The sequence below is a fragment of the Phytophthora infestans genome, genomic scaffold, assembly GCF_000142945.1.
Source record: "Phytophthora infestans T30-4 supercont1.9 genomic scaffold, whole genome shotgun sequence".
NCBI lineage: Eukaryota > Oomycota > Peronosporomycetes > Peronosporales > Peronosporaceae > Phytophthora > Phytophthora infestans.
In genome coordinates, this window is record NW_003303750.1 from 3,106,381 (window position 1) to 3,126,846 (window position 20,466).

Below are 20,466 nucleotides of genomic sequence, written 5' to 3' on the forward strand. Positions count from 1 at the left end.
CGCCAATTCGAATGCCCAAAATAAGGTGATACTAATTATGAACTCAGACTAATTTTGAACACGACATTTTCTTGCTCAATTAGTCTCACATTCGAACGGTGTGACTAATTTCGAGCTGTGACTATTTATTCACACAGACTAATTACCGTAGGCACTGTAGCAGAAAATCAACATTATGTTATTAATTGATGCCAACCCCGTTTATTTGTATTTAATGTTTTTTGCCGGCAAATAACACCCCAGCTGTGAGCTATAGCAATTTTATAAAAGATCATTGCCAAATAACAATGTGCGACTCGTACAATACGAGAAAGGTACTACTTGAGATTTTATACAAGTTGTAGTGATGAGTGACCTTTTTACAAATTTTGGACTCAAACAAACTATTTTGTTTTTGTTTTGGAAATTCTAGTCTATATTTCTTTCGAACGTTTTTTTTAGAGTATGTGGTGAGAGATATCGATGTAGTTTGAGATCTCAGATACGACACATGTCTTGTCCGGAAAAGAATTAAGAGCTCTTTAAAGTAACGCTTCAACGAAAGGTGAGGTTGGCATTGATATAAGGATCTTAATCTTAACCCCCCCCCTCCTTTGGCATGTATTATGCCGGCCACCAAACCTTTGACAAACTTTGGTCCAAAAAGGGTTACTCTATTTTTGCGTATCTGAAAGATTTTGCCTCCGTTTCAGCTGTTTAAAAAAGGCTCTATTTCTTGCAGAACTGTTTGCAATTGTGGGCCTGCCACGTACTCTAATGCGAGTGAATATATTGGCAGAACCGGATAACAGGTGATTTTTTTTAGAAATGGATGGTTTTATTGAAAAAATATTACTGCAATTCGACGATTGTTAGAGATTATTAATATGTACTGTATTAATATATGAACTCTTGATGCTACAGCTTCGTGTGCCACCATCAGGACGAATGATCGACTGAGGCATTGGTGATGTTGTGTGCTCTAACCAACGAACTTGCTGAAGGATTTTCCTGTCTATATGTCTATCATCACCTTCGCAGCGTTGTTTAGAATAGTGTTGTCTCGTAAGAAACTGAAAACTGTCTAAGAAGTATTGCGTGACCTAAAAGTTGCCTTCATGATGCTGATCGACTGAGTTATTTTATGAGCTCCCGATAGCAAAAGACATGTAACCCAGTTGTGCGTTATCTTGTGTTGTTGACGCCATTCTTCAAGTTCATGTATTGTGTTTGAATTATGTATACCACTTAAATGTAAACTTCCAAAAAGATCTCGACTACAAACGAACATGTGGCGCTCATCGGCGCTTCCTTTGACTGCTGCTGCGGCTGCTACAGCTATTGGTGCGCTCTCAATCCGCCGTCTATCAGCACTTTCAGCCTCTCGCGTATCTCGTCGCGTCCACGGACATGCAGGTGATTCGATTTCGTCCTTGGAGACGCCGTGTTTGCTCGTGGACTTGGACGCCCTTGAAATCAACCTCAAGCGTCTCCCAGAATCCCTCAAAGCGTCTCCAAAAATTGCAATTCGTCCTCATGCCAAAGCCCACAAGTCCTCTGCTCTCGGACAGCTGCAACTGCAACTTTCCCACGCTGTAGGACTGTGCTGCCAGAAGGTTGGCGAAGCTGAAGCCATGTTCCACGGAGGGGTACGCGACATCCTATTAAGCAACGAAGTGTACGGGCTGGAGAGATACGAACGCATGGCGGTATTAGCCAAAGGAGGAGCTACGATCAGTCTCATTTTCGACAATTTCGAGACTGTACAGCAAGCAGCACAAGTGGCAGAGGCCCAAGGCGTTCACTTCCGAGCTTTGGTGGAAGTGAACGTGGGTCAGGATCGATGTGGCGTTGATACGGTAGAAGAGGCCGTGGAATTGGCCAAACAGATAGAGAGCTATGCTCCGAGGCTGCAGATGGTGGGCATTCAGGCGTATCACGGCGCTGCGCAACATATTCGCAGTTACGACGAGAAGAAGACGGTGATTGCAGGCGTCGCGGAGAAGGCCAAGAGTGTGAGAGACGCGCTAGTGACGGAAGGAGTGAAGTGTGATGTGGTTACTGGAGGAGGGACTGGCACGTATCTACTAGAAGCGTCGAGCGGGGTGTTCACAGAGGTGCAGCCTGGCTCGTACTTGTTCAATGACGCCGACTATGCCAGGAACTTGGGAGAAGACGGAGAGGTTGTCAAAGACTGGGAACAGAGTTTGTATGTATTGACGACGGTAATGAGCAAGAATGCAAATGCTGCCGTGCCGCGTGTAGTGGTGGATGCAGGCACGAAGGCAGTGTCACTAGACTCAGGGTCGCCAGTAGTACACACGATGGTCAATGGGGAGAAAGTGCCGACTCCGTTAGAGTATCACGGTGGAGGCGATGAGCATGGAATTCTAAAGCCAGCGCAGAACGTCGCAGCTGCGAAGAGAGTCGAACTTCCCGCTCTGGGCAGTAAAGTGTTGCTTGTTCCGGGCCATTGTGACCCCACCACAAACATGTACGACTATCTCGTTGGATACCGCGGAGATCTCGTTGAGCATGTTTGGGAGATTGAAGCTCGTGGCCCAGGTAACTAGTACCTATACGTGTAATAACCTATACGACTGCTAGATTAACAGGACGTAAGGGCCGGACGACACTCTCACTGTTATTTTCTCTTGAGGGTTTTTAGTGCTTGGTCCGCGACCCTCAAAGTCGGACAAATAAACCTCCAAACATGATAAGAGTAGTTAGAAATACTACAGAATAAAAATAGGTTTGACATCATAGAAAATGGGGGATACCCACGGGACTGCGTCAAACCAGATGATCCATACGTTAATATTAGAATGGCTACTATGCTCTTCGGCCGGTCGGTCGGAATTTTTTTGTATTTCCTCCGTCCAAAATTATAAGCAGGATGGGTGGGCAAAATTAATTTTAAGAGCAGAAAGCAGCAACTGATTGGTCCAAATCACTGTTTACATTGGTGACGACGTTTGGAGAAAATCGGCCACCTGGTCGCAAAGCTAAAGTTCGTGGTGAAAATTCGAAATTTGAAAATCTTTCGCCAGGATGTCAATTTCCACGAAATGCAATACACCATTGAGCGGCGTTATTCACAGCACCAACAGTCAAATTTAAAAAGTGGGCACTCAAATTTAAATGTCCTGCGTAATGTCATTAAACGACACTATATTCTGTATAGTAGGACACCGACGGTTGGACCCGAATGCCTTCGGAAATGGCGGGAGGAACATTACGGTCGACAGCCAACGACCTCAGTTCTGATTTGGCATCATGCCACCACCAATCTACAAGAAATAATCGCAAGCAGTGCGAGCCTGTATCCTGCGCGCCGCCCAAGAGGCCAAAAAATGGAAGGTTGTCGCTAAGCTCCACGATGGCTATGAGCGGACGGCCTGGGGCTGGATCAAGACCACAATGGACAGCGGCGATTTGAGTGGCACCCAGCAGCAGCGTGGTGGCTCAACCAAGACAGTTATCGAAGCCCATGTCGAGTATCTGCTCGACGAGCTCGCCAGCACATCAGAGCTAACTCTCGTTCATATGGCTGAGCTTGTCGAGCAGAAATTTGATGTACGAGTCAGCCGTGAAGCCGTGCGACGCGCTCTCGACGCGCACATTATCACCTTCAAGAAGCTGCATCGTGACGTCGTCAGCCGCAACACTCCAGTCAACAGACAGAAGCGGTACGACTACGTTGTCAAGTTCTACGCCGCTCTCGCAAACAACAAAAAGGTCTTCTATCTGGACGAGGCCAACTTCAACTTGTGTTTCTCGCGCGGAAGAGGATGGAGCGCCAAAGGGCGGTGAGCAGTGCAAACAAGTGTGGCAAGCACAGGCAAGAATATTCATGCTATTGCAGCTATCGAGAGCACGGGGCTAGCCTATCAGGAGTCCTTGTTTGGCTCGTTTACGTCCGATCTAGCGAACGAGTTCATCCGGTGTTAATTGCGCCATATCCGTTTGTCGACGCCACTCGTCGAGATTGTCCTGGTCCTGGACAACGATCCCTTCCACACCTCTACCAAGGACGTGCTCGGAGAGGAGGAGTTTCTTGCGCCATATCCGTTTGTCGACGCCGCTCGACGATATTATCCTGGCCCTGGTCAACGCTCCCTCCCACACCTCTGTTTGGAGAGGAGGAGTTCGTAGCGGCAGAAATGCGGAGCTTGGCCCCTATTATCCCATGATCAATTTTATAGAGAATGCGTTTCCGCCAACAAGAGCTCCGTCAAACGCTTCCTCGCTCAACAGCGTCGAGCTATTCTGTGCGTCCCCGACGGAGCGATCATCACCGAACATCGCGCAGGATTCTTGGAGCTCGCTGCAGTTCCCCTGTTCGCTGAAGTTGTGACGCCGGAGCTGTGCAATCGGGTATTCTGCCATACACTTCCCCGCCATCAGCGGACCCTCTATTTCGAGGACATGTAAGTTGGCACTTAATGTCATGGACGGATTCTGCAGGTATATAGCATATAATGAGGAATAAATCTGACAGACTTTTGAATTCGAGCGCGCACTTTTTGAATTTGACTGTTGATGTTGTAGATAACGCCGTGGAATTGTGTAAAAACCTGTAGCGATGTAGCGCGCGATCAGCTTTTGAACGGTGCCACGAAGAGTGCTTAACTATCTCTAGGGTCGGCCGAAAACAACAACAGCATTTGTACGGGCATACTTTGGCAAAATACGACAGTACTATCAAAAGACTTGAATGTGTAGACATACTGCTTAAATTTTCGGACACGGATTAAGCAGATATCCCGCTTATATTTCTGGACGGAGGAAATATCTTTTTGAAACTACTCCTGGATCGACCAATAAGACCCTATTTTACATAGCTTGAAAAGCATAGAAGTTGGAGCTTTCCGCCATTCAGGTGATTATTATTTAGTTACAGCTGAGAATTTTCGCAATTTTTGCTAGGAGGGGTGTCAAAACAAGGCTAGGGAAGGTGGGATTCGAGACTCTTAAATAAAATCATCGTCTAGACCTAACTAAATTAAACCAAACTCTAAAACGGAGCGATGTCCTATCTTTTAGGCGATGCCAGTCCGTACGACCTAAATATCTTCATTCTCGATGATCTAATTGAATAAATTAAAATGTCAGCCGTTTGTTTAGCCTCCAAAACATTAAACTAGTCTACCTTCGGATTGCTCCGGATTTTATAACGAGACATCAATTACATTGGGACAGCTAAATAATAGCCAAACCGATTTGGCTGTCAAACAGTGATATATGGCTACACTTATGCCTAGTTTGCTTATGGGAGGGGTGAGCGATGACCTTCTTTCACATAATTGTTGTTTATAATCCCTTGGACTATTAGAGTAATATAATTACTATTACGTATTACAAAAACGCTAAGTGTAAGGATTATTAACCCCTCCAAACTGGAAACCAAAAGTCACATTTAAACTGCATATGCAGCTTTATTAAACTTGGTATCTGTATTAAATGGGATAGGTGTAGCTCGCTCATAAAAATCGGTATTTGCAAAACTGCGCAAAGCAGCGATTAAACTGCCCAAACCTGCATATTGGTAGTAAGGTTGCCATATGTAAATTGCATTATGCAGTATAAAATGAAAATAATCAGGACGACTCCTGAAAACATAGGAACAGAACCAGCTCAGTCTACAGCTCTCATTTTAATTTTTTGAAAACTGAAACTTCCTTTACAAATTTCTATAAACAAAGTTGGGGTGTCACCTCTATCAAGTAACGCAAGCAAATGACCCGAGACTGTTTGTTTTCTGGTCTATACAAATTCGAAGAGTGCTATATATGTGGACACCACAGCTGTTTGAACACGACTCGACTGGAGCAGAAACAAGAGCCTTGTGATGCACTTTGAGATGAGCTTACATGAGAACAGACATTCGATGCTACACAGCTGTGGATCAAAACTTACGTAGCTTGCCTTATCCTGAATATTATGCACTATAAAGACAAAAATATATACAGGGCAGAAGTAACGTTGTCGTTCGTCGCCTCTTGGAAGGTGCTGGCGTTGCAGGAGTACCCGGAGTCGATGGAGTACTAGGTGCTTCAGCCGGTTTCTGACGCATACGAACCCCTTTTCCATTTTCGAAAGGGATCAGCCTTCCGTTCATCCACGCCTTGTGCCACACATCCCAACATGTCATGGCGACCCCACGCACTTGTCGAATCGCCCGCATGCAGAGGTAGACTGGCCCTTTGTCGCTACAGTCGCCACAATAATATGTAGTTGTTGATGCTCGCTGGGTGTCTATTCGAAGCAGCGAGCACACCTTGTATGTCCTTTGCCGTCTTTTCCCTTGTGTTCCGTCGTTTCTCCATTCATCTACTCGACGGGAAGTGTGTCCAATTGACTGGTTTGCATCGACATGGACCGGTACATATGCAGGTCTGTCTTGGGGTGGCTTGGTGCCGAATATGTTGGACTCATTCATGTCTGTTGCTTGTAGGTGACACAGCTGAAGGTGGAGTTTCTTCATGTACTTCACGTGGGTAAGTGGTCGTGACTGATCGTTCTTGTGAAAGTCCTTATGGACTATGTACACATTTACAATAGCTAAGTCAATGATCCCCAGTACCAACGATTTATAGTATTTTTTTAAAACGGAGTGCACGCTGGGGAGAATAATGCTGCAATCTCAGCTGGTCATGGACATCCACGCCACCCACGTACGCTTGATAATCCTTTACGACTCTGGGGCATGGAACTTCCTCTTGAACGGGACATTATGTCGCACCACCCGATCCAGTTTAAGGCTTCCTGCCGTGCTGAGAAAGTGTACAGGGCGTGAATCCCAACAACATATTACTGACGTATTTAGCACGAGCTTAGAAGTAGCCACCTTGAACGACCCACGCGTAATCCCGGGTGGACGAGTCTTCTTCTTCTCGACGACACCTTTGCAGTATCCCAAGCGGTTTATCATGAATGTTCCCACGCAGTAAAACCCCATCAGCAGCAGCTGAATAGCTAAAGCCACAGAAGTATAGAACCGGTCGATGACGACTAGGCGCGTTCCCGGCTTTCTAGCGTTTGGGCCGAATGCAGCAAGCAGGTTTTAGACAGCGGCAGCAGGACCTGATTTCGTGTCGGGCTTGTGGGCGTCTATAGCGTGCTGCTTCTTACCGCAATAAACTTCAAACCTGCATATATTCAGCACACAAGACACCAAAACTGTCAGACAAAACTGCATAATGCACGATAGTAAAAGCCGCTTAAAATGTCGGCTCTGATGCATAGCATGAAGAGCTTGGTGTCCCACTTGTGTGGCTTGTCCTTCGTATAAACGCGCATCTTATTAAAGGATGACCGACTGGGTAAGACTGCATCGTCGAGCACCAAGTGTGACGGCGCAACGTATCCACGAAGAAATGTGGGCTGCAAGTAGGGATGGTTTTGGAATAATTTAAAACTGTCTAATATACTTCCAGAAAACGTCTGAAATTCCATTCAAAATTCAAAACTATCTAAAACTAACAGACAGAATATTCTCATTTGAGGGTCATTGAGCAGCATTGCGGCACTACTGCACTGCCAGTGCCAGCACGAGCTAGGATACTGCACGAGACGTCGGCGCATTGCTCACTGCCCGACCTGGCAGTAGCTGCAAGCCTCGAGCTCATGCAAGAAGCCTAAGAGAAGGCCAACCGGGACCGCAGCCTCACACAGCTCTAGTTCTTGAAACTGCCGAAGTACGTTACCTCTTTTCTGCCTATGTCTACGATATAGTGCGTGACTGACTTCTCATTTGTGTTATTCAAGTCAATATTTGTGATACGCCTGTCAAAGCTGTGGACATGTTAATGCAGGGGAATATACAGCCAGTGGCCCCGAAGGATGGGAATGAACCGATTCCTTTACACGGAGGAAATTCGCGATGCCTTCATGAAGCAATTCGCTCTAGTAAGTTGCTTAGTTATCTGACACTGGGTCACACGAAACTCTACCTTACCGATTTCATGAAGATTATCTTACGTGTCAGTTGCCTGCAGTATCCGCCAAATACGCAGACGGTGGCTGATGCCGTTCGTAGTCTTCAGGCGCTGCTGCTCAACCACGACGCATTAGTGATACAATTCTGCGAGGTGGCTCTATTCAAAGACCGTCTAGAGGGAGGTTGGGCAGCTACAGATTTAAGTCATAAGAGCGCGTTGTATTTAATTGAGGATATCTACACTTTCAGGACACGATTGATGCCTTGCAAGGTCGATGTCATCACTTTGAATTGTGCCATAGTTGATGTAGATATAGGCAAGCCTTTCAACTTTTTCAACTGATAGCCTGTTCCTTCGCTTGGAGTGAATGTGGTCGAATATACTCCAGGCCCTTTCACTGGCTGCTGACGACGTAGGAACCGCAAATGCCATTTGAGCTACCTTTTTGAGAAGAGGGTAGTTCTTTTCGTCCTTGGCACCCCAATAATCACGTGGAGATGCTTCTAAATACTTCATTCGTAGATCTTCACCACCCCTCCGCTTCATGCATTTCAATTTGAGAATCTCGGCGGTCAATTTGGCCATATTCGCAGGAGTTATCAGGCCGCATCGTGTTGCCAGCATGCAAACTTGCTCATCTACATTTTCGTCATCATCACCGACGAAGTCGTCGAGGCTAGTGGCCGGGTCAAGTAAGAACGCGACAGTCATTGCGTTTGAATGAACGTACTTCCATCGTTTTAATATCTTCTTGCAAAAAAAACTTTGAAGTTGACCAAGTGGAACTGCGGTAATACGTTGATACTCGTCGCCATCAGGAAGGTCAGCAGTGGCAGTTTGGTTCATATTTTTTTGTAAAGAAGTAGTCGTCGACATGGTTTTGGCTGCATGACGGAGCATCCCGATCCCATCTACAGCCTGATCATGGTCTTCTTCTTCGGAGCCAATAGCATCTAATACTGCAAACTCTGCTTTTGGTTCTTCTCCATTAGCATCTAATACTGCAAACTCTCCTTCCGGTTCTTCTTCATTAGCCGAAGTCACACCATACGCTATATGATACCGTAACCATCGAAACCATGTATACACTCCGGAAATGTATCCATTGTCCGCTTCTAGAGCCCGGAGAGCTTCTATAATGGGGTCAAACATACGCAAAATAGTTCGCAAACTGCTCCAGAAGCCATCATCCCGAACCAACTCGATAACGAGGCGTAGTTTTTTTCGATTGGACGGAGTTCCACGATAACGATCTAGAAACGTTTCATAGCTCGGGTCCAAAAAGAGTGTTTCCAGAGTTTCTCGGTTGTTTAGCACATTCCGCATACAGGCGTGGATAGAATACCAACGTGTTGGTACAGGCAATACGAGACTTCGAGCCCTCATTCCAGAGTCGCTAATTCCACGCTGCAATCGCTTAAACTCGTCCAACAGAGCTAAATGGTCCCTTACGAAGCGTGTGACAGCCACTGCTCTTCACTATAGCTTTGACGGCATCAAAACGAGATACATCCTGCATGAGTAGGTTTAGGACGTGAGCCGCACAGCCACCACTGACCACATTTGGACGCCGAATTTGAACTTGTTCCGTCGCACTCCGCATGTTGCTCGCATTGTCAGTGACAACACCAACGACTTGAGCAGTAGTCTCGCGCTCAATTTCACCGATTACTTTTTCAATTTCATCCGCAAAGTATCGGGCTGTGTGTTGTTTTGATCTAGTGGACCACGACGACCAAAACATGGAAGGCATCCCTGGAGCAACCACCATAAGGTTTATAATACTCGAGCTGTTGGTATCCGTCCAACCATCGGTCACGAGTGACACGTAGGTATGATTATTGATCAGATCGACCACTTTCATACGAACATCATCTTGTACGTTTTGTAGAAGCACCGTGCTTAGCTTTTGCCTCGACGGCAACTTCAGTGTCGGTGCCACCATAGCCATGAAATCTCGAAACACTTGAGCTTTCAGTAATATGAACGACAGGGCGCAGACAAAAAACACTCGTGCAAGTGCCATTTCAAATGCTTCTTGGTCAAGATAGTTCTTTACAGGTTCCACAGTGTGTTGGGACGGCGGTAGTGTTGGCGAAGGGGCTATAGTAGGTCGGATAGAGATTTGAACATCTCTGGGAACACTAGGGCATTTGTTAGGCTTCACCAAGTGATCCAACAAGTTTCCACTAGGCTTACCGTTCTTTTTAAGAACTCCGCAGTATTTGCACCGCCCGTGTTTCTTCCCATTCTCACGCTCAATAGTATAGTGATTCCAGATTTCATCACGTGGGCGTCCGACCTTCAGTGGAGACACTCGAAAACGACGAGATGACCCTGGAGTACGAGGCGATCGCGCGGGATTAAGAGGAGTCCTGGGCGACCGGGACGAAGCGTGAGGAGGCCTGGGCGATCGTGTAGGAGTAGAAGCACGTGGGAGGACGCGATGGTGTTGCTGAGCGAGGTACTTCCGCCACGGTTGGCATAGGGGGGGGAATCGCGCTGGTGCTGGTGTCGGAAGGGGTCGAGATGGAGGTGGCGGGTGAGGTGGAGGCGAGAACATCACCCTACGCGAGCCTGTTGCCGGCGACGTAAGATCCTCTGGCGGGCTTAGCGGAGAGGAACCTCTTTGGTAAGGGCTGTAGCGAAGAGTCCTCCGTAGTACCGAGCTGGGGGGCGAGCGGAACCTTCCGAAAGCTGCGTGTAGATCGCGGGGAGTATCCCCAGATGATCTTTGCTGTATGTTCTCCCATTGTGGCGGCCCGCTGCCAGTATCTTCCTCCCTTGTCGCCATGAGCAGAGCCGAATCCTCTCTTTCGCCCGGGTACCTTTGGGATTCCTTATGAATTTTGGAATTTTGGATACCTCTAAACTGTTTAAAACGTTTTTGTGTATTTTAAACTTTTTTACTCTTCAAATCTGAAACCATCTCTAGCTGCAAGACTTCTACCAACTTGCGGATCTTCCAGCCGCGATCGGTTTGAGCCCTGGGGTCGTTCTTTGAGTTGAAATGAAGATTGCGTGAAATTTCCATGAATCGGTCTCTAGACAGCACTGAGCCGAAACACCCTCGTGATATAGCGCCCTCATCCAGTGATTAGCAAGTTTTTCTCTGTTCGGGGCAATTGTCCTTACCACTAATAGTCCAACAAACTGGCACAGTTCGTGTGCTAAGATAGGCTTCATGTCTTCCAACTCGTGCTGAATATATCGCCTTATCATTCTTGGTCACAGCGGGGTCAACCTCCGCTGCCGGTGATATCGCTGAAATGTTTCGTCAATACGACGTGGTAGCATATCCCGGTGATACTTCGTCGAGCAAGCAGCAATGTGCTGCCACAATACAACATGAAGAAAGTAAAAGAAGAGTCCAATTGGAGAGTTTCCTCTGCGCAAAACATCTGCAGTGGGACCCGAGTACTCTTGGCGAAGGCCAGGATAGCTTGAAGCATTGTCGACGGGGTCGTACGGGCCCTGCATGTACTCAGCAGTATCAGGTTCAATAACATTCTCCCAGTCAATAGCGGACATCTCACGCAGGACAGCGTTCTTTAGGTTTCCAGCGAGAACTTCGTTTTCTCCACCAAAATATCAAGAAAATTCTCCGCGAAATGAACCTCTGCAGTGATTTCGTCTTCCGTCGCGGCCAGATAATCACCAATGTCGACAGATGCACAATAAATTCCCGCCTCTTCACCCGATACACACTCTCCAGTCTCCATGTCATCGGTTTCCGCCTCAGCACCCGAATCCAACTTTCCAAACTGATGTTCAATGGCGTGATCAATAACCACGTTCAAATCGTCGGTGCTATCGGCAAGCAGCTCGCTACCAAGAGCAGAATCTTCTCTGTCTTCATTAGCATCATCTAAAAAACAGCACATAATAATATGTCAGTATTCGGATTAGCATAAATTATACTATGCAGTATATAATGCAGCGTAATATGCAGAGCACTATGCAGTACATTATACTGCAATGTATTCAGCATAGCATGCAGTATACAATGCAGCATACCGTTTATGGTTTGAGTTTGTGCTGGATGTGTGGAGTTGCTGCCGCTGATATTATCAGATTCTTCTGCTTCTTCAGATGAACAGTTGGCCTCTTGAACGTGTGGTGACGTCGGGGTGAGCGGAGACGTTGGCTAGGTACTTCTAACTGGGCAGTTTGCCATAGGACTTGAAGTATTCATCAAAGAGCGACGCGTCGGCGCTCGCTGTGATGGTGAATGTGGCCTGGTAGTAGATTCACGTACGGGGACGGGAGGCACACCGTTAGTTGGCTAGTTGGTGGGGACACGTTGAGAAGTAGCCTGAGCTCGAGCGCTTGCTTCTGCCGCTTCGATATCAACAGCGTAGTTTTCACGTACGATAGCTGCGGCAGCTAGTTGATCATCTCCAGGAACACTGGGTTGGACGCCTACCGCATGGCGTCGCAGTTCTACAAGCAACAAACTTGGTATTAGAGATAGCAACGAGCTATTCAACTGCAAGTTATACACACACCCTTTGCATAATGCTCCAATACAGCTTGTTCGCCACGGAAGTAATCGACGCCTTCGCCCCCCTTCACGTTTTTACCGGGAGGCATATAAAAGTAGAGGTCATCGAGACTGCGTCCCGAAGGTGCTTTCGTGTCCACCCGTCCTTCTTCAGCTCTCTCCACACCGACTTGAAAGATAAGTCGCGTGCGGTAACTTCGTAGTCTAGTAGCACTTTGCGTCGGACTCCCACCATCCTCCTGCGTCTTCGGCCCTCGGGGCGTAAAATCTCGAATGAGAGAAGGCGGTGATCGGCGTTGGCTGTGCACCACTCACTGAGTGAAATCAGCCCGTTACCTCCGGTAGGTGAAACAAATCATCTAGATTCTCACAAACATCGAAAAGTTGATCTTTAGATTTACCGGTAGACAAATGTTGCCCCGTTTAACCTCTTGAGAAAAAAAAGACCCACACAGAAACATACATTTTTGGTTGTCTTAAAAATTGTATGCCTTATGGCGAGCGAAAAAACACGTCATACAAACTTTAAGTCTAAAAGTCGTTAAACTGAAATTGTATTCCGGCATTATGCAGCACCCGGTTTCGACGGATTAATAAGGCCTATATATTAGTCGGTAAATATTTATAAATCATCTAGTACTTTCAAGGAAATGTCCCGGAACTTGAGCAGCTAGTGCATTCCTGCATCGAGAACACATACGATCTGTATGTGTTGTTGATGCAGTCGAAGTCAGAACTAAAATATATTTATGTACCAAAATTATAACTAGTCCAAAAAAAGTTAATCTGTCACAATGGTCCACCACAAGTTTGTTGCCCGAAAATACAAAAAGACCGTAATCCATCTAACCTCTAGGGCTAATGGTAACCAAATATCGTTTGATATTTTTGATAGTAATAGTACTATTTTCGATATTAAATATTAATATTAACTCTTCTTTGCAAAAGTTAGCATAATATTTTAATATTAACTCGGAGAAATAAAAAATATTAGATACACTTGATATTTTATGATATTTTCCCACTTAAGTACGTTTCTTACCACCTTACCCTCTGTGAACCGAGCGGAGCCAAATAACTTTTTCGATCAGGTTCTAGAAAAGCAGTAGGCTTTAAGACTGACGAGTATTTGCTCTAGTATTTCACTGTGACACAGACAAAGGCGATCGAGATGGAAACTGCAAACGCTTGCAGGTGTTTAACTTTGATAGACCGAAATCAAGACATTTGTTCTTGTTCTCTACCGATCTCCTCGTCCACATCGTGCGTCTAATAAACCTGCTGCCTATGGCGCTAGATTAATGCGCTCAGCAGTGCCAACACACGACGCCAACCCTTGCCGTCACTCTCAGAATTGTCCCTCCCTCACGGTTGATTAGTAATAATTCAGCTAGTTACCGACATCTGATTGGTAAATTTATCCCGACTACGCAATCTTTAAAAATATAATATCGCATTAGCTAATATTAAGTTGATATTTAATAATATCATATTGTCTCAGAAGAAAATATTAGGTGATATTTTTTTTATTAACTGTCTACAGGTGATATTTTCACAATATTAACTTCACCGATTTTGGAGTTACCATTAACCCCTGATCGTGTTATCGGAAAATGATGATCATTTTTATGCGTTTTTGGAGAGTGCGATGCTCCATTGCATTTTCACACGTATTCCTGACATGGAGTCTAAATTAGTGGAGGTCTACACATGTATACATGTAATTGAGGTACATGTAGGTGAAGAAGCATTGAATGACCTGGTGTTCCGCAGTTTAACAAATGATTACTTATCCACGAGTCCATGAGTCCAGGAGATACTTTCTTACTTAAACCCATTTAGACAGCTTTAGTATGATATGCCTGTGTGCCTCCACGTTAGACCTGGAAACGCACAGCGAAGTACATCTGTATTTTATGCTTCTGTTAGCCGGCATACTTCCTCACCTGGCGCCTGATATCGATTTTTAACTCAACGAACGACCTGAGTAACACGATAAGCTGCTGTGCCTGACAGAGAAGTCGTCCACGGGTTATATCAGGTAGGAAAGGTCTTCCTGAATTATGCATTTCTGTGTGGCGCACGCCGTTTTCAGTAGTGTTTTTGCTATTACATGTATGTCCTGTTATTGTAGGGACCAATGCATTTTTTAAAAAACGGTTTGTACTTTTCGCCGTCGAGACTACGTGTGCACTCTTCCGCCAACTGTTTTCAAGTACTCAGTGTACATTTCCTTTGCCTTACCCGTCAGGGCATCGTCGGCACCTGGCATTTCTTTCAGCACCTTGGCCAGGTCGTCGGGACTCATTTTCGCATCGTCAGCCAGCTTGAACGCCGAATTCAATTGGTCATCTGCAGCAACCGAAATCCTTTTGAGCTTCCCAAGATCGTCAATTTTCTCGATATCCGAAAACGAGTTCTTCTTCATCAGCTTGTTAACAAAGTTGTTTTTAATCATCGCTTGCTTAACAACCTCCACAAAACTTCTCTCTTCGTTGTCATATTCGTCGATGTTGCCGCCTCTCAGGAACCGGGACTGGTCGCTTACACTTTGGTCAGCGCCAACAAAATGAATGAAGCCCAGCGACATTACACCAGTTAGCGCAACATCATTAGCGGAGTACGGGGTGGAGGTGACGTGGCGGGCGAGTAGGGTCGAGGCAGCGGCCAGTAAGACGTAATTTAGGCGCATTGTTGGTGTCTGGATGCTTTAGGTGTCGATAGCGAGTCAAAATGCGAAGTGAGAAATTGAGGTCTAAACCGCACAGCAAACGCGTGGCCAGAATTCTTAGAGCAAACTGGTTTGGGATGTGTATTCTCTGTCGATGGTCATACTCTGGCTTGCAATAGCTCTCTACCTATTTCCGCATATTGTATTGGTCGTACCTTGACCCTTTGTCCAAAGTGGCATTTCAGATGTTGCTAGGTTTTGTATCATCTTTCGCTTAAAAAATGCGCTTCTTCTTTGGAAATTGCCAATCTCTCGTGTTCGTTTCATCCAAAAAAAATTATAGCATGCTTTTCCGTAGCAACTAATAGTATACCGTAAAGGATGAAAACTATTGAGCAAACTTAATGCTGGATAAAACACGCAGCCGTAACTCGATCGGTTTAACACGTAAGCAAGCCGCTCCCCTGTAGTAGCGGCGGTGCACTGTGTTCTTGCGGTCTCAGCGGCACGCATAAGCGTACAATGCGTAGACTGGCATGATATGCTGGTTTTTTGTCACGTCTATTCATTTCTAAATGTTGGCGTTATTGTGTTTCTGATCGGTCAATGTCCCTTAAAGATCATCTAACGCACGTCGACAGGTCTGAAACATTCATTTGCGTAGATTTTATTATGTATTTACTGGTGCTTCTTGAGTTTGTCTATATTCGCGCAGGATGCGAATCTTCTCTGCTGCTTAGGTTTAATTTCTGTGGCCGATTAAATGGGCACAAACGATCGAGGGCCTCCAGCAGCTGCATGAGGGGGTTACTCTGTTTTAAAATTATCTAAAATGTGTTGCCGCCCCACGTCTATTCGAGCGAAATTGAAACGCAAGTAAGATCGCTACAACAACACGGTGATCTATTGTAAAACAGGCGGCATTGTCGCAACAGTATTAATAGCAACTCAAGAGGGTGAGCATCGCACCACCGATTTTGACAAGGCATGTGTGTGTGGCTACGATTCGAAACATTTGCATGGGTTAAGTTCTTGTGGGCAATTAATAAGACAATAGTGGTACTTAAATGCTACAGTTATTATGTCGTGTATTAAAACTCAGACACTTTTGATTGCCAAAGTTCACTTGGTAAAAAAAATCTCAAGTGAGTTGTGGATATACAGTATATACACACAACCACTCTACAACCCGTTGAACACTGGATATGCAAATTGATGGACAGATTCACTTTCCTACACGTATTATTTTCGCACGCCACATCTACGCCACATCTTCTCCTTCTTCCCTTGCTTACGTATCTGGCTGTTTACGCCTCTTGATCATGCAGTTGTGTTTGATGAATAAAATACATGAACTTAATACTTCAGAATTTAGCCCATTTAGATCACCGTAAACTGTAATTTTTTAATAAATGGGCTACATCTGTACTGACCTAAACCATAGACTCTCTGGAATTAGGTATTTAATCATCCCTTCGTAACTGCATTCGTCATTAATTCAGATTTGATCCAGAGTATTGCTGCTCCCAATGTAAACAACTAAAGCTCCATACCGGTACTATCACATACGGAGGTACTGTATCTTGATGAGCATAGCAAGTTTACTGCACATAGTTCTTTGCCCACTGCAATTTTAAGTAATACAGTACCCATCCTCGGGTGCAACACACGAGGGGGGGGGGGGTTGTAGTATTTTTATGGATAAGCAATTTTAAAGTGCCGCGGATTTTCACAGCCAACACAAGATCACAGCTGTGATCTAGCATCATGGTCTAGACACGAAAAACTCGTGGGTTTGTGCTTAGACTTCTTTTTCCTCGTACGTATGTATGCCACCATTGCGAATGTTCTTGATGGCCGCTCCAAAAATCGTTGCGAGTGTGTAATTATAGCAAAAGGTTTGATTTGATTATAGAACCAAATGATTTCAAATCCTAAAATATTTGCCTTTTTTTGTGAAAATGGCAGGAGAGTGGTCATCGATTGGCAATCGATGACCACTCTCCTCAATCGACGATTGCACGCTGGCCTTGGAAACGCTGTATTTGAGTCAGCTCAAGTGCTCTCGACAAACCAACTCGATAAACTCCGAGAGCTCCATTCCTCGATTCTCTTGGCATTCCACAACTGACTCACTTTAGCGAACGACACTCTCGTCTTAGCCCTTCAAAACTAACAGTAACTATGCGCCTGACATACATCCTAGCGACGATGACTGCAGCCACTCTCCACCTCGGTACCTCTGCGCTTCCTGCTGTCACGGAGCCCAAGCCAATTACCGAGAATGGGGCGTCGTTTGACGTTGTCGCGTCAGCCCCTTTGGATGGCGGCAGATTCCTTCGGCGTGTCGACAACGATCGAGATGACAGTGAGGAAGAGAGGACCATCGGTAACGCTATTTTGGAAGCTGCGAAGAAGCTGGATCCCGTTGAAGCCGTGAAAAAGGCAAAAGAAGCTGCAAAACGCAAGAAGTCTATCCTCGAAACGATGAAGCTACAGGCGTGGCTCGAAAAAATGAGAGAGACGATCATGAAGGACTAAGAACTAATCGTCGCCGACGGTCGTCAAGGTACCCGCTGGCTCGCTAACACCAGCAGTCACAACGTGGGTAATTCAGGCATTCTTTAGGGAATAGGGCGTGATGTGGCCTAATTTGATCAGCTACCGTAGCACTCGACCGCATAATGAAGACCCAGGTCTACTTCATTTGTTCTTCCATTATCTTTGGTGCTAGATTCAAAAGCCACTCAGCCGTCGCCTCTTGCGTGACCAATTTTTTCCTTCCTCACGGCTACGGTATCATCTAGCCCCCCCCCCTCAACCACCACCACCAAACACACACGGTCATACAGAAAAAATATGGTGGCATTCTATCTTTAAACGATAAATTAATGGACCACTCCGTACCGAAACTTGATCGTTTGACCTCTTATAATTAATGCCCGGTGGGTGTCACAAAAACACAGAAGAATGTTGCCTGTGGCGGCAGCTCTAATTTACGACTTAGTAGTAGTAGTAGCTCTTAACTGGAGCCAACTATACATCCCAAATGTCCCGAATATAAATCTTTTTTGCACGATATAGAGGCATTTTGGGACCAAATAAACGATCGTTTTTTGTAATACAGTTCAGCTCAAAACAACACCGAAGTAGATTGAGAGCGGCTACGAGAGCGAGTCTCTGGCTGTTCGATGCGAGCGAGCGAGCAAACGCTGTAACCCGATATATATTGTTCCTCGGCAAAGCGCATGGTCGAGGAGGGCGATGAGCTGACTGACCATGAACAATATCATATTATTCTGAATGGCATATACCGTGAGTCACATGTCAAAATGTTATACCAAGATGCGCGATTGGTTTGTGACTTGTTTTTTGTAGGTGGAGGTTTGAAAGGTTTGCTTTACCGCTCAGAGTATTCGAGGTTGTGCGAAAATTCAAAATATGTTATCTCCAGCATCGTCAAGCTATATTTACCCATAATATCCTGCCTTAGTTATTTCTCCTTTTTTTTTGCATGCTCAAAGTTAGCTTATAAATTTAAATTAAAACTATGAAGTGAGTATTTTTGAAATCCATTGCTCATAAAAATACTTTAATCGTCTCGGTACTGTCTCTGAACATGTTCAGGTGTTCATTTATTTGACAAAGATGCGCAACTAGCGGTGTTTGTTATTGTAGCAAGTTAAAAGCATGTTGTGCTGCAACATTACGCCAACTAAACAAAGTTGCCCAACCAGCGATGTTTGTCATTTTAGCAACTTAGGACCATAAAAAGTTTGCCGTCCTCCAACATCACGCAAACCAGCGCTGTTTGCCAGCACTTTTACAGTGTCCTCCAACAATATACAGTAACTCAGTTCTTTGAAGTCGCAAAACCCAGCTAAATTGGTTGCTAACTAAGTTGCGCAGCCGTCCATGTTAGGCAGTCAGTTTATATAAACAGTAAAGTGCTCGTCAGCTCATTGATAAAGGACCTGAACTTTGGCCCCAAGAAAATGTAACACCGTATTCTCTGCTCGAAGTTCGTCAAAGACTACACAATATATTAAGCGTTATTATTTATACGTCTAGTTTGCGTTCCCCACACCATCTTATAATAACCGTGCATGAAACTCAGGAGCAGGTTTGATCTAAATATAATTATTATTTCAACTCGTAAAACCATTAATTTTCAGGTGATTATATATTAGCAATATAAAATATTGCTATAAATGTAACTTGTTGGCTTTTTGTTTCAGAATAGACATCTCGGTGGTTCCAGTATCTATACTGTGTTGAGAACGTGGACGCTCCAAGCTTACCGGACCAAATATAATGAATTATATCTGGTGTAAATCTGCGGCCATTCCTGAAACAGTCCCGTCTCAGTATAATTAAAACGTCCTACATGTATAAGTTTAGTACCTTGTATCGGTCGAGCACAGGAGAAAGGCACAACAGCACTTCGTCAATACACAACCTGATTCGTTCGTATACAGAAGTCCTCCTGTTAAACGTAGCTTGCACTTCATATACCGCTTGATCATAGGAATTGAAGAAATTACAGACAAATCACCAGATCGCTTTGATTTCCCTATGCAAATTTATCAGCTGACCCCCTACGCTAGTTAAGGGTGACTTCTGTATGTCGTTTCTTGAACGTTCCCAGCCACCCGTCGAAAAGGAAAGTGTGGCACCTTCAAGTCCTCACTAATTTAGCGTGCTCATTGCATGCAGTTGGTATATTTTAGGCGCTGATAGGACTTATGGTTACGCGTTGCCTTTGCGAAACATATTGTTTTGGATTGGCTCGAGATCGCCAACTGTGCTGATGATTTTACCAGCTTACTAGTATTACCACTTATATATATGGTACACTTATGTGGGATCCAACTGACATGTCCGCTTACTCGAAATATTTCAGGTATTTGCCCCTTCAATTTTCCCTCGACAAATATCCATGAAGAGCTTCGTCAGCGTTGATTATTAACAGATACTGGTATTCATGGATAGCTTCGTCAGCAATGGTAATTTGCAGAAATTCAAAAAATTGCTTCGTCAACAATGATGATTCACAGATATACATTTATGCGTAGTTTCGTCAGAAACGTATGATGACTAAAACTAATCTTAGCAAAGTTGATTCCGCTTCTTCAACGCACATAATTAACTCTCTGTACATGTAATCGCAAGTTATGGCTCACAATATGTGCTTCCCCATACCAAAATTTATCGGACTGGATGACCTTATCGGACTAATTTATAGTACACAGTTTGTCCCAGATGGGTGAAAGGTTTATGGGAGTGCATATCCGACGTGAAATGACGGAAAATACCAAAGAGTGGCCAAATAGACTGTCTGTTGACGGCAGGAAATGGCCTGAAACGCC

The 20,466-nt window shown here is 45.0% G+C and overlaps 3 protein-coding genes across 3 annotated transcripts; 2 read left to right on the forward strand and 1 right to left on the reverse strand.

The window, feature by feature from the left end:
- Positions 1–1,268: 1,268 nt before the first annotated feature.
- On the forward strand, positions 1,269–4,534 carry PITG_06075 (uncharacterized protein; the record flags this gene model as incomplete). The annotated part of the gene is made up of 5 exons (XM_002998222.1): positions 1,269–2,544; positions 2,961–2,996; positions 3,293–3,788; positions 4,185–4,409; positions 4,531–4,534. The coding sequence occupies 5 exons, from the start codon at positions 1,269–1,271 to the stop codon at positions 4,532–4,534; spliced, it is 2,037 nt and encodes a 678-aa protein (XP_002998268.1).
- Positions 4,535–14,608: 10,074 nt separating this feature from the next.
- On the reverse strand, positions 14,609–15,118 carry PITG_06076 (secreted RxLR effector peptide protein, putative; the record flags this gene model as incomplete). Its single annotated transcript, XM_002998223.1, has 1 exon — positions 14,609–15,118. One exon carries the CDS (start codon positions 15,116–15,118, stop codon positions 14,609–14,611), a length of 510 nt encoding a protein of 169 aa, XP_002998269.1.
- Positions 15,119–17,281: 2,163 nt separating this feature from the next.
- PITG_06077 (avr2 family secreted RxLR effector peptide protein, putative) lies at positions 17,282–17,638 on the forward strand (the record flags this gene model as incomplete). The annotated part of the gene is made up of 1 exon (XM_002998224.1): positions 17,282–17,638. The coding sequence occupies one exon, from the start codon at positions 17,282–17,284 to the stop codon at positions 17,636–17,638; it is 357 nt and encodes a 118-aa protein (XP_002998270.1).
- Between the last annotated feature and the right edge of the window lie 2,828 nt (positions 17,639–20,466).